This window comes from Heterostelium album, assembly GCF_000004825.1.
Source record: "Heterostelium album PN500 unplaced genomic scaffold PPL_scaffold8, whole genome shotgun sequence".
Taxonomy (NCBI): domain Eukaryota; phylum Evosea; class Eumycetozoa; order Acytosteliales; family Acytosteliaceae; genus Heterostelium; species Heterostelium album.
Window position 1 is genome coordinate 746165 of NW_008805070.1, and position 13077 is coordinate 759241.

General features: G+C 33.7%; 5 protein-coding genes across 5 annotated transcripts; all 5 read left to right on the forward strand.

Annotated features, from left to right (window-relative positions):
* Positions 1-722: 722 nt before the first annotated feature.
* cox11 (cytochrome c oxidase assembly protein) lies at positions 723-3712 on the forward strand (the record flags this gene model as incomplete). The annotated part of the gene is made up of 7 exons (XM_020578762.1): positions 723-766; positions 966-1227; positions 1284-1591; positions 1653-1944; positions 2017-2372; positions 2709-3354; positions 3449-3712. 7 exons carry the CDS (start codon positions 723-725, stop codon positions 3710-3712), a joined length of 2172 nt encoding a protein of 723 aa, XP_020431226.1.
* Positions 3713-3998: 286 nt separating this feature from the next.
* On the forward strand, positions 3999-5228 carry tmem33 (uncharacterized protein; the record flags this gene model as incomplete). The annotated part of the gene is made up of 4 exons (XM_020578763.1): positions 3999-4139; positions 4235-4700; positions 4781-4967; positions 5036-5228. The coding sequence occupies 4 exons, from the start codon at positions 3999-4001 to the stop codon at positions 5226-5228; spliced, it is 987 nt and encodes a 328-aa protein (XP_020431227.1).
* An 865-nt stretch (positions 5229-6093) lies between these two features.
* On the forward strand, positions 6094-7114 carry psmA1 (proteasome subunit alpha; the record flags this gene model as incomplete). Its single annotated transcript, XM_020578764.1, has 4 exons — positions 6094-6436; positions 6516-6586; positions 6700-7014; positions 7067-7114. 4 exons carry the CDS (start codon positions 6094-6096, stop codon positions 7112-7114), a joined length of 777 nt encoding a protein of 258 aa, XP_020431228.1.
* A 323-nt stretch (positions 7115-7437) lies between these two features.
* Positions 7438-10571, forward strand: PPL_07932 (uncharacterized protein; the record flags this gene model as incomplete). Its single annotated transcript, XM_020578765.1, has 3 exons — positions 7438-7442; positions 7939-7963; positions 8061-10571. The coding sequence occupies 3 exons, from the start codon at positions 7438-7440 to the stop codon at positions 10569-10571; spliced, it is 2541 nt and encodes an 846-aa protein (XP_020431229.1).
* Positions 10572-10873: 302 nt separating this feature from the next.
* Positions 10874-13076, forward strand: PPL_07933 (uncharacterized protein; the record flags this gene model as incomplete). The annotated part of the gene is made up of 5 exons (XM_020578766.1): positions 10874-10925; positions 10971-11071; positions 11279-12318; positions 12385-12670; positions 12747-13076. 5 exons carry the CDS (start codon positions 10874-10876, stop codon positions 13074-13076), a joined length of 1809 nt encoding a protein of 602 aa, XP_020431230.1.
* Between the last annotated feature and the right edge of the window lies 1 nt (position 13077).

The following is a 13077-nucleotide window of genomic DNA, read 5'->3' on the forward strand; positions in this document are numbered from 1 at the left end:
GGATATGCAACCATATATATATGGATATCTAAACAATCGAAATCACCACAACATCACACCGATAATTCACACCACCCAATTATTATTTTATAGACAAGTGTTGTGTTGAATAAAATGAAAGTGGTTTATGTACAAATTTAAATTTTTTGTGTATTTAACTGTTTCAGTGTTGGTTGGTATATATTTAATTACCATTATAGTATTTTTAATTGTAGTAAAGGGGTATGGTGTAATGTAATTTACCTCCATACTACTCATATTATACAATAGAAAAAATAGTAATATTTAATAAGGTTAAAACTATTTTTGAAATCTCAAAATTTCCGAGTGTTAGCAACAAAGTTATCTCTCTCCTACTATAATTGTTTTTATCTTAATGTTGTTGCTATTCTTTAAATATCATAAATTAACATTTCAACACAATTAATCAAATTTGTATACATATTCAATCAACAGCTAAAAATCTATAATATTGTAATTAATAATCAAAAGTTAACATATTTTAAAATTATAATAGTAATTAAATCTTTGTTTAATATATTTCAACTTGTAATCTTCGATTTTAAAATAAGTCATATGATTTGTTTAAAGTATTTTATCCATTTAATTATTTTTTAAAAAAAAACCAAATCAAATAAAAAAAAAATTTTAAATTTCCTTTTATTAATTTATTATTTATATAATATTTCTATCTATTATGTTTAATTTTTAAATAGTATAAAATGACATTTCAAGAAAAATTAAATAGATTAGCATTTAATCATTGGTTTCTGGTATCATTGTCGTGCTGTGGTGGTCTAATTTTTGGATACAACACAGGTAATAATCATTTTTTTTATTTATAGACTTTAATTAGTTTCTCTTAACTTATAAACCATTCTTTAAGGTATTATTGCGGGAGCATTAAAACCATTGACAGATCAATATAATTTGGGTACGGTTGCTCAGGGACTTATTGTTTGTAGTATTTTGGTTGGAGCTGTTATTGGTTCTGTGACTAGTGGTTTCATAGCTGATAAGATTGGAAGAAAACCTGTTGTCTTGTTTACTGCTCTCTCTACAGTCGCCGGAGCAATAGCGTCATGTGCTGTCGACTCTATTGTAGCTGTTGGTATTCTAAGAATTCTCCTGGGATTGGGAGTTGGTTGTGCATCATCAGTTTGTCCTATTATGGTTGCTGAAATTGTACCCAAAGAAAAAAAAGGATTTTTGGGTTCATTCTTCCAAGTAAATATTTTTTATTATTGCAAGTAAAATTCAATTATTAATTATTTGTAATTTAGATTTCTATTACAGTCGGTATTTTAATTGCCAATATTATTGGTTTAGTTCTTAAGAGATCAACCAATAACTGGAGATGGATGTTTGCAATTGGAAGTGTCCCAGGAATTATGTTATTTGCATGTTGGTTAATTATGAAAGAATCACCTGTTTTCCTTGAAAAGAAACAAAGAAAACAACAAGAAGAAACCAGTTCGACTCCTCGTGTTAGCACTATCAAACTATTGTTGTCAAAGAGAGCAAGAAAACCATTATTCTTAGGATTTATTTTAGCTGCTTTTGCTCAATTAACAGGTATCAATGCTTTTATGTATGTAATTTAATTCTCAAAGTAAATTAAAATCAAACTACTTACACTTATTTATTTACAGGTATTTCTCAACAACCATTTTCTCTGATGCTGGTATTGAAGGAAGAGATGCACCAGAAATAGCAGCAGTTATTTTACAAATTTGGAATGTTTCAACAACTTTGATTGCTATTTCCTTGGTAGAGAGAGTTGGTAGAAAGATTCTATTGTTCAGCGGTTCCATTGTTATGACAATGAGTGATATCATCATTGCCATTGTCTTTTTGGCTGCTCATGGAACTGCCAAAGGTTGGACATCAATTGTTTTCCTGTTTATCTTTGTTGGTGCTTTTGAGGCATCTATTGGTACCTTGGTATGTAGATCATTTGATTGATCGATTCTATAAACAAGCTTATTAATTATTTTGTTTTTACTTAATATTTAGTTTTGGTTTACGATTAATGAAATTATGCCAGAAGATATTAAAAATATTGGAGCACCACTTGTCAATGCTTTACAATGGTTCTTTAATTTGATTTTATCATTTGTCTTCTTGACAGTAGTAAAGTATCTTGGTCAGAGTACGATGTTTTGGATTTTCGGTGGTGTCGGTATCGTTTGTACAGTTTGTCTTTACCTCTTCCTTCCAAATCTCAAAGGTGGTCAACAAATGGAGGAAGTCGATACTCAAACCAGTGAATCCGATGTTCCAGTTGACAAAATGGGTGATCCTCTTCAGGTCGATAAAATGGGTGACCCAATCATCCCAAATGAAAATAATAAAGTGCAAGAACAAGAAGTGTAAAAAAATTGTTATTTCAAAATAAAAAAAAATTAACTCTTACTTATTATAATTAATTATTTGTTTTTGATTTTTTTTTTGTTTAAACAACTAATCAATAAGTATCTATTCTAAATTCTTTTTAATTAAAAAAAAAAAAAAAAATCTTATTTTGTTTTTTGTTTTTTTTTTTGTTTTCTGACACCCAATGATTCGTGTGTTTTATTTGATCAACCCACACAGATTGCATATTACTTTAGAAGTTGATCAGTTTCGAAAACAAACTATTCAATCTGATATTAAACCATTGTTGTTATAATAATGTTTAATGTAAAAAGATTTTTAAATAAGTCTAGTATAACATGGGCTGTATCAGCTACAAAAAATGTTGGACGTCCATCATTCAATTCAAATTTTAATAAGAGTTTCACAACATCTACTTCTTCATTAAATTCAATATATAATATAAAAAGTAATAATAATAATAATTGTTTATATAGAAATTTAGATTATAGTAAGAGTCTAGGTAGTATTAGAAGTTATTCTACCGAACAACAACAACCACCACCAAAACAACCTACAGAGAATAAACCAGATCAACAACAACCAAAAGAAGATCAATCACAACAACAACAACAACAACAACAGCAACAGCAACAGCAACAACAAAGAAGAGATAGAAGAGATTATAGTGAAGAGTTGAAAGAAAAGAATAAGAATGTTGGAATGTGGGTACTTGCATCGATTATTGCAGTGTTGGGTGCATCTTATGCAGCAGTACCTTTGTATCGTGTATTTTGTAGAGTGACAGGTTATGGTGGTACCGTACGTGAGTCAGAAGATCTTCTATTGGACACATCGAAACGTAATCTCAATCGTGAGGTCTATCCAATCAAGGTTACCTTTACATCATCGGTTGGTAACAAGATTCCATGGACATTCAAACCAACTCAACAATCAATCGAAGTTTTACCAGGTGAACCTGTTTTAGCATTCTACAGGGTAATATAATATAAATGATAACTGATAAATATTTGTACAAAAGAAATTAACTTTTTTTTAAAAAAAAACAAATTATATTTTATAAACATAAAAGGCAACAAATAATACAGATGCGCCAATTATTGGAGTAGCAACATATAATATTACACCTATGAAGGCAGGACCTTATTTTACCAAGATCCAATGTTTCTGTTTTGACGAACAACGTATTAAATCAAATGAAACAATCGACATGCCAGTTTTGTTTGTAATCGAACCAGACTTACTTGACGATAAGAGTCTCAAAGGTATCACTGACATCACTCTAAGTTACACTTTCTTCAAATCCAACGATCAAGGTGAATTAGAAGAGATTTAAATATAGATACATTATATTCATTTATAAATAAATAAGACGTTCATATCAAAAATTTTCAAATGTCAAGACTATTTAAATTTTGATCGATCAAAAATTGTATTCAATTTTAAACACAGTCTAAACAACACACATCTGCAAAAATAAAAATAAAAATAAAAACAAAATAAAAAAAGAATTATATGAGTTTTTGAGTCATCATTTCACTTTGTGAACAAACAACATTATTTATTTTAGTTATTTATAAATTATATATTTATAATATAGATATATTTTTAATAAAGTAATAATGGCTAAATCATTTGATAGTCATGATTGGGAGAATGATGCTGAATGGAACCGTTATTTAAATAATCTTTACTTTCCAAACGACACTATGCGCGAACATTTAATATTCAAATTTAAACAGAGATACTATAAAGATCAGATTGTAATGTGTCAAACTTTATAACAAATCTTAAATGACCAATTTGAATGCTATCTTACTAACTGATTGATTGGTATTTTTAAAATATATATTAATAGGATCCAGATTATGTTGTAAGAGATTATAAAGCTAATGCATCATCATCAACATCAACAACTTCATCAAATACTACCAATCAAAGAACCTCACCATCTAATAATAATAATAGTAATAATAATCAACAAAGATCATCTTCACCTCCACCTACACAACAATCACAACAACAACCACAACCAGCAGCAGCAGCAAGAGCATCACCACAATATTCACATTTCTTATATGTTTCATGGGTGGTTGCACAACTTGCAATATTCCTATTGACTATACTGTTCTTGTTCACCAACAATCCAACCTACTTTTACAGAGCATTCCTAGCATCGATCATCTCCTATTCGATCCCACTGTTCCAAACCTATGAAGGTACATTCGATAGAGAACGTCTCATTGATACTGCCTTGAAAAATGATAATGCTCATTTCCTCATGTTGGGTCTAATCATGTATTTCCTTGGTCCACCATCATTAGGTAAGCTGATTGATAATTAACGTTCGTTATCATACTTGATTACTAACTAACTTACTATCTCTATCTTTATATAAATATAGTTTTGTTAATGCCCAACTTTACATATTCATTATTCCACTTGCTCGGTGTTCTTGCACCAAAAGTTAGAAACAATGCATTCATCTACAAGTATGTAACATTGTTGCAATCAAAGAGACAGAGAGCCATCGAATTTGCTGTTCAAATGGAGATGTGGATCATGGTATTCCTTATTTTCAGTATATTTAGGTAAGGTTTCAATTGATATAGATCGTCTTTGTAATAACACTTATTAATAGCTATTTAACAATATATAGAGGAGCATCACCGATTTGCGTATTTGCATATTATAAGTTCTTAAAGATTCGTTATGCCACCAACCAAATGAGTCGTATGATGTTCGCTGAAGTCGGTCGTAAGGTAGATCATTTCGTCAACACAACTGCGTGGTTACCATCACTCCTTAGAAAGATAATCATCAAAGTCAAAGCATATGTTTCACAAGAATAAAAAAATAACTTTATTATAAATCAATCCAGTGGTATTGGAGTATTATTAATAAAAATATTTGACAGTGTGGATGATGTTATCAATTAATTCTCTTTATTTAATCTTATTTTATTACTATTTGTGCCCAAATCTTCTTCTCTCATCCTCTTTAGATTTTTAACTTTACTCTCGGAAAATGGTCTGCTGTCAAGCCACTCATTGACTGTCTTGTACCCATTTCCAGAACGAACCTTGATAGATTCCACCTCAATCTCGGTTCTGTTGTTAATGAGCCATTCCACAACATCAACCCAACCATTTTCTGATGATATGTCAATTGTTTTAGTGGTACATCCTTCAGTGCGATTCTTATGCAACCAAATTAAACTTGAGATGTCCATTTGCAGCCGCTGAATCCATGGCTTCCGTGGTGCATGCACAATTTCTTAAACCGATTGAGAAACTAAACTTATAAAATCAACGAGAAACAGTAACATTATTTCATAATTAAAGGTTTAAACTCTAAAAAAAAAAAAAGTTTTGGCATTTCATTTAATCATACTTAGAAAGTAACTCACATTTTAAACATCAATTTTATCAATAAATAAAAACTACGAATCAAAAACATGTTAGGTTAAATAATAATAATGTAACTGAACATCTTCATCAATTTTTTAAGTTATTGTTGAAGTTCAACCACCATTTGTAAATTTTAAAACAATTTAATCTAATAAAAAAATTAATCATCAATTTTTTAAAAATTTTTTTTTTTTTGATGTTCATTTTCCAAAATTAAATTTATTTTTTTATTTTTTGTAAATAGTAATAATAATATAAGTAGTTTATTTTTTGTTTTTTAGTTTAAATAAATAAATATCATTAAAAGATGTACAGAAATCAATATGATTCAGATATCACAACATTCAGTCCATCGGGACGTATTCATCAGATAGAGTATGCTATGGAGGCAGTGAAGCAAGGTAGTGCTGCTGTTGCACTCAAGTCGAAACAGTACGCAGTGTTGGTATCACTCAAGAGATCCAGTTCAGAGTTGGGTTCATATCAAAAGAAAATATTTGTCGTCGACGATCACATTGGTATTGCCATCTCTGGTTTGACCGCTGACGCCAGAGTCCTCTGTAACTATATGAGAAACGAATGTGCAAACTATAAATACGTCTACGAATCAGATATGAGAGTTGAACGTTTAGTTACAAAAGTTGCTGATAGTATGTTATTAATTATTAATTATCATAATATAATATAAACTAAACTAACTTTTTTTTTTTTAATTGTTTATCATTAAAGAATCACAAGTTCATACTCAAAGATATGGTAGAAGACCATATGGTGTTGGTTTATTAGTTGCTGGATACGATGTAAGTAGTAGAATATTAGATAGTATAGATAGGATGTTTTGAATATTAATTTATTTTTATTTAATTTAATTTAATTTAAATTTAAATTTAATTTAATTTAACAATCGTTATAGCAAACCGGAGCTCATATTTATCAAACATGTCCATCAGGTAACTTTTATTCATATAAATCTATTTCGATTGGTGCAAGATCACAATCGGCCAAGACCTATCTTGAGAAGCACTTTGAAGCATTCGAAGGATGTTCATTACAAGAATTGATTGTACACGGTTTGCGTGCACTCAGAGAAACCATTCCAAACAGTGACACTGGTCTAACTTCAAAGAACGTTTCAATCGGTATAGTTGGTCACGATCAACCTTTTAAGATCATCGAAGATGAACATACTGCTCCATACGTAACTATCATTCATCCATATCGTCATATCGTAATTCATAAACACTAACTTTTATATTTTTATTATTTATTACTATTTTTAGCTTGAAATGATTGATGATGAACAAGCAGAACCAATGCAAACAAATTAGATTGTTTAAATAGCAAAGTAATTTAATACATACGAAACAAACAATGCAGTAATCATAATAACCAACAACCAAACAACCATATTTTTATAAACCAAAAAAAAACATCAACAGAAACAACAAAACAATAACTAATCGTCAACAAAGTTAGTTAAAGATTATAAATAAAATTGTAATTTGAATTTAGTGTATAAATGTGTTTTATTTGTAAATCAATTATCATAATTACTGATTACCGATCGATCCCTTTAGCAAAGAAATATCGATTCTACTCAAAATTTAAGATGGTAACCTGAGGCATTACATACAGAGCTATAGCTTGCAAGATGAGGTAAAAAAATCTTTAAAATCAAAAACAAAACATACAAAACAAAGAAAAAAATTTGAAATTGGTGGGGGAACGCAAAAAGTGAGAAACAAATTTATATGGACACAATTTCTCAAACAAAATTGTTGAATTTTTTAGTTAAAGTTGAGAAGTCATTTAATATGTGGCATACTTCTCAACTTTAAAAAATTATTTAATAGTTTCTATTATAATTCCCTATAATGATCCCTCATCCAACTCGACTAATACTATAAATAATTCCATCCAAACCTGAAATTTCATTCAAATCAAACAACTTTGTTACAAATAAACTGATATATTCAAGTATTAGCAATCAAGTTATTTTCTAAACTTTCTACTTACCTATTTTTAATTGTTCCAATTGAAAAAGGTAAATTATGTAAGATAGTATTAGAAACAAGATTTTAAATTCCCTTTCCATAACCCAAGCCAAATCCAAATAACCAACCCTCCATCTTTCTCTTTTTTTTTTAAAAAGAACTAAACAAACAATCAAAAAGTATGTAAAAATATTTATATAATATATGTCAAATTGAAACAAAATATTAATTTAACTTTTATTTTTATTTTTATTTTTATTTTTATTTTTTTTATAAATAGATGGTCAAGTTCACTGTTGATAAGATCTCACAATCAATGAATGAAAGAAACAACATCCGTAATTTCTCAGTTATTGCTCATGTCGATCACGGTAAGACTACTCTGTCTGATTCGCTCGTTGCACGTGCCGGTATCATTCCAGAAGGTAAAGCCGGTGATCTCCGTTACCTGAGTGCACGTGATGATGAAATTGCTCGTGGTATCACCATCAAGTCGTCCAGTGTCTCTTTGCACTTAGAGTTGCCAGAGTCTGCCCCATTGCCAGCTGGCTCAACTGACCGTCAATTCCTCCTCAATCTCATTGATTCTCCGGGTCACGTCGACTTCTCCTCTGAAGTTACTGCCGCCTTGCGTGTCACTGATGGTGCTCTTGTCGTTGTCGACGCCATCGAGGGTGTTTGTGTCCAAACCGAGACAGTCTTGCGTCAAGCATTGTCCGAGCGTATTGTACCAGTTCTCTTTGTTAACAAAATGGATAGATTGTTCCTGGAACTCCAGGTCGCACCTGAGGATGCCTATCTTGCTCTTCGTAACGCCATTGAAGCTACCAATGCCGTCGTCCAAATGGGTGAGAATCAAAAGATGCTCGACCCAAAGGTTGGAAACGTTGGTTTTGGTAGTGGATATCAAGGATGGGGATTTACTCTTGAAAACTGGGTAAAACTCTACGAAGCCAAGCTTGGACTCTCCAAGGAGAAGCTTCTCAATCGTCTCTGGGGTGACAACTTCTACGATAGCGTCACCAAGAAATGGGGACCAAATCAAACCTCTGAAGATGGACGTACTCTCGAGCGTGGATTCTGTCGTCTCATCTACGAGCCACTGCGTGCTCTCATTCTCGCCGCCAAGGATGAGTCCAACATCGATAGTCTCATCGGAAAGTTGGACAACTTGGATATCAAGCTTTCCAAAGCCGAGCTGGAGTTGCGTGGTAAGGATCTTCTGAGAACTGTTATGAAGAAGTTCTTGCCTGCCGATGAGTGTATTCTCTCAATGGTGGTGCATCATCTGCCTTCGCCGATAGTGGCGCAGCGGTACCGTACAGAGTCACTCTACACCGGTCCAATGGACGACGAGTGTGCTAAAGCAATGAAGGCTTGCGATCCAAACGGTCCAGTCATGATGTTCGTAAGCAAGATGATTCCATTCGGCGAACGTTTCGTTGCGTTCGGTCGTGTCTTCTCTGGAACCATCACCAGTGGTCAAACCGTTCGAATTCTCCAGCCTTCGTACGATCCCGAGACCAGTCCAAACGACTTCAACACCAAGAAGATCACCAGTATAGTTTTGATGATGGGCCGTAAGAGTGAAACCATCGAAAGCTGTCCATGTGGTAATATTATTGGTTTGATGGGAATCGATCAATATCTCATTAAATCGGGAACGATCACTTCTGCGCCAGAGGCAAGAGGTATTGTCTCCATGAAATTCTCTGTGTCTCCAGTGGTCAAGGTGGCAGTCAAACCAAAGGATCCAACTCATCTTCCAAAGTTAGTAGAAGGTATCCGTAAGGTTATCAAAACCGATCCGGCCATTCAACACTACACCGCTAACACTGGTGAGCAAGTCCTGGCGACAGTTGGTGAACTCCAACTCGAAATTTGTCTCAAAGATCTACAAGAGTATTCCAACTGTGAAATCGAAGCATCCAATCCAGTGGTAAGCTATCGTGAGACTGTTCAAGGAACATCACCTGTCTGCATGGCCAAATCGGCCAACAAGCACAATCGTATCTATGTCAGTGCCTCTCCACTCGGTGCCGAGCTCGCCAACCAGATCGAATCGAAAGAACTCGATCCAAACAGCAATGACATTGCCGGAAGAACACAATTCCTCGTGAGAAACCACAGCTGGGAAGCGAATGAAGCCAAGCAAATCTGGTCGTTCGGTCCAAACCTGAATGGACCAAACATGTTCCTCGACCGAACTGTCGGAACGCAGTACCTCAATGAAGTGCGTGACTCGATTGTCCAGGGATTCCAGTGGGCATCGAAAGAAGGTGTTCTATGTTCCGAAGAGATGTATGGTGTTCGTTTCGATATGTCTGATATCACACTGATCGCCGACGGTGCACATCGTCGTGTTGCCCAAATCATGCCGGCATCGCGTAAGGTTCTCTACGCCGCCGAACTTTCCGCTCAGCCACGTCTGTTGGAACCGATGTATCTTGTCGATATCCAAGCACCGTCGAGAGTACTCAAAGGTGTGCACAAGTGTCTAAATCGTCGTCGTGGTGTCACCATCTCTGAAGAAGAGAAGCTCGGTATGAATGGAGTGTTCTCAATCCGTGCACATCTACCCGTTTCCGAATCGTTTGGATTCAGTGCCTATCTCCAATCTGAAACCAGTGGTTTGGCTTTCCTCCAAATGACATTCGATCACTGGTCGATGATGTCTCAAGATCCACTCGAACCAAATTCAGTCACCAACAAGATCGTCCAAGACATCCGTATAAGAAAAGGTTTAAGACAAGAGATTCCACCACTCAACGAATTTTTAGATCGTCTCTAAGCGTGCATCCAAAAACTATAAATTTAATAAATCAATCACGATCTTGTGATTTAATTTAACTATATTTATTATTATTATGTTTTGTTCTAAATTCACTTTTTGAAATATCTTTAATTATAATAAAAACAATCATAAAAATAAACAATAGTCTTACTATTATATATATAGAAAAGATGATTGTGTTTTTACTCACCAACTTGTGGCCCACCTAAGTCACTTGGCAGTCAAAAAAAAAAATATTGAAGTTCTCATTTTATTTAATTTAAAGAACATTTTTTTTTTTAAATAAATTTATTAATTAAATGTATATATATAATAAAATAAGTGTTTATAGGAGTAGTAGTAGTACCTATGGTAGTTATTTATATATAATATTATTGTTTTATTTATGTTCAATAGTGGTGATTGCACAGCATGATCATGATGATGATGATCACGTTCACTCAAAGTCTGATACATTCACATCGACCTTTGCATTCGAACATCCAATCAATATCAATGTAAAGTTGGTTGGTTTCACCACTTCAAATTATAATGATCTACAAAAGCTGTTGAATCACTTGGATAATACAAATATACCTACCATATTGACACCTGTAGGTTTGTTCTCATACTTTTACACAAGATCAAATCATTTGATTGATGACGATAATGATGATGATGATGTTGAAATAATAACTAACAAAATTCATTGATTAAATTAATAGTATTCAACTATACCTTTTATTAAACAAAAATATTTATATTTCGTATCGACTGCATCGATACAACTTAAAGATAACATACAGAATGCCATTAAGAATGGTTTGGCAAAGAGAGAGGTTATACATCCATCGATGGCTATCACCACACTACCGTATGTCACCGTTGACAAGTTGGTATGGAATGACTATGTAACTGAGAAATCCAACGCCTATACGATCTACATAATCAACAGTGATCTGGGAGAGCGATACACCTACTCTCAGTTACCGATCATCACACACGCCGACAACCGTACACTCCTTTGCACTACCAAAGTATGGCAATCGATGGCACCCAACTTGAAAGCTAGTTCCTCCACCGGAGCTGCACAGGGCGAAGGAAGATATATGTGGATTGACTTGGGTGCAGACACTCCGTCGTACGGTCCGCTCACCAAGGGTACAGGTTCCATCCTCCCGGACACGCTTCCAAACCGACGAACCGGTAGCAACACCAATGAATTCCTCTACAACATCGCAACGTTCATTCATCACTCGACAAGACAGCTGATCACTCCGGTGGTGAGTCACGCTTCCAACTACCACTGGACGGAGCTCGAGGTTCGTCTGATCATGGTGCACGACCATCAAGTCGGCATGATCGAGCAATCCGAGAATTTCGATTGGCCAGCGATACAGGGTGAACTCTCTAGAATCAAAAGACTACCGCACCAATCGATTACCTTTTCAAAGGCAGAGATCTCGTTGTTGGACAATGTACACGCCGCTCAGGCGAAACAGTCATCGCTCAGAGTTCATCACTCTGGCACCAAAGGAACACAACAATATCTAGACTCCAAGGAGCTACACTACTGGTTGAAACAACACAACCTTCAATTCGTACCAGAGCTTGACTATCGTAACAACCGACTCATTATACCAGTGTTTTTGTTTGACATTTCATTTAAAGATCTGCTATTACTCGATCGTACACATCAAGCAGTCAGTTTCAACGACATGGTCATTGCAATTCAAACTCAATCTCAAAGAATATCTGATTTCAAGTAAGTATAGTTATATCTATAATTAACTAAATAGAAAGTGTTTGACCAATTAATCATAAACTTTAGGTGTGATCAAATTTTACAAATAGATGCCACAGATGCAACAAGACCAGTGTTAGCATCATTATTAGAAACAATATGGGGTATTTCACCGACTCAGTTATCATTAGCAAAGAACAGTGATACACCGGATTTCAATTATATTTGGTCGTTAGGATTCAATCCTTTCAGTATATTCTCACCACATAAATCGATTAGTTTCTCACAGGCCGATGCTGCAATTAGAAACATTGTATATTTCAATATAGTAGATTCACTAGTATATTTACAAGCTGTTTATCAACATATTGATGTATGTTAACAATTATTATTATTAATCATTTAAATGATAAGTTTTATTGATGTTTTGTTTTTTTATTTATTTATAGGATGATGAAACATGGGAAGAGTTTAGTAAATCAAATCCAGGAATTCAATCTATTTATCAATTAAAGCAGAAGATTCATGAGATATTGCATGAAGTCGGACAGGATCTTTCTAATCACCAAGAAGCAGAGGCATTCGAAAAGGTAAACTCTTTGCAATCACTGATCCAACAACTCACAGAAACCATCTACATCAACCACAAAACAAGACATTCATTTTTAGATTGTCAACAGTCATCTATAGTATGGTCAGAGCTAATCAGTGTTGGTATAACAGTATCGCTAGCATTGATATTAGCTCAAAAAGTTTTAAAAAATAAATACTCATTCTAAA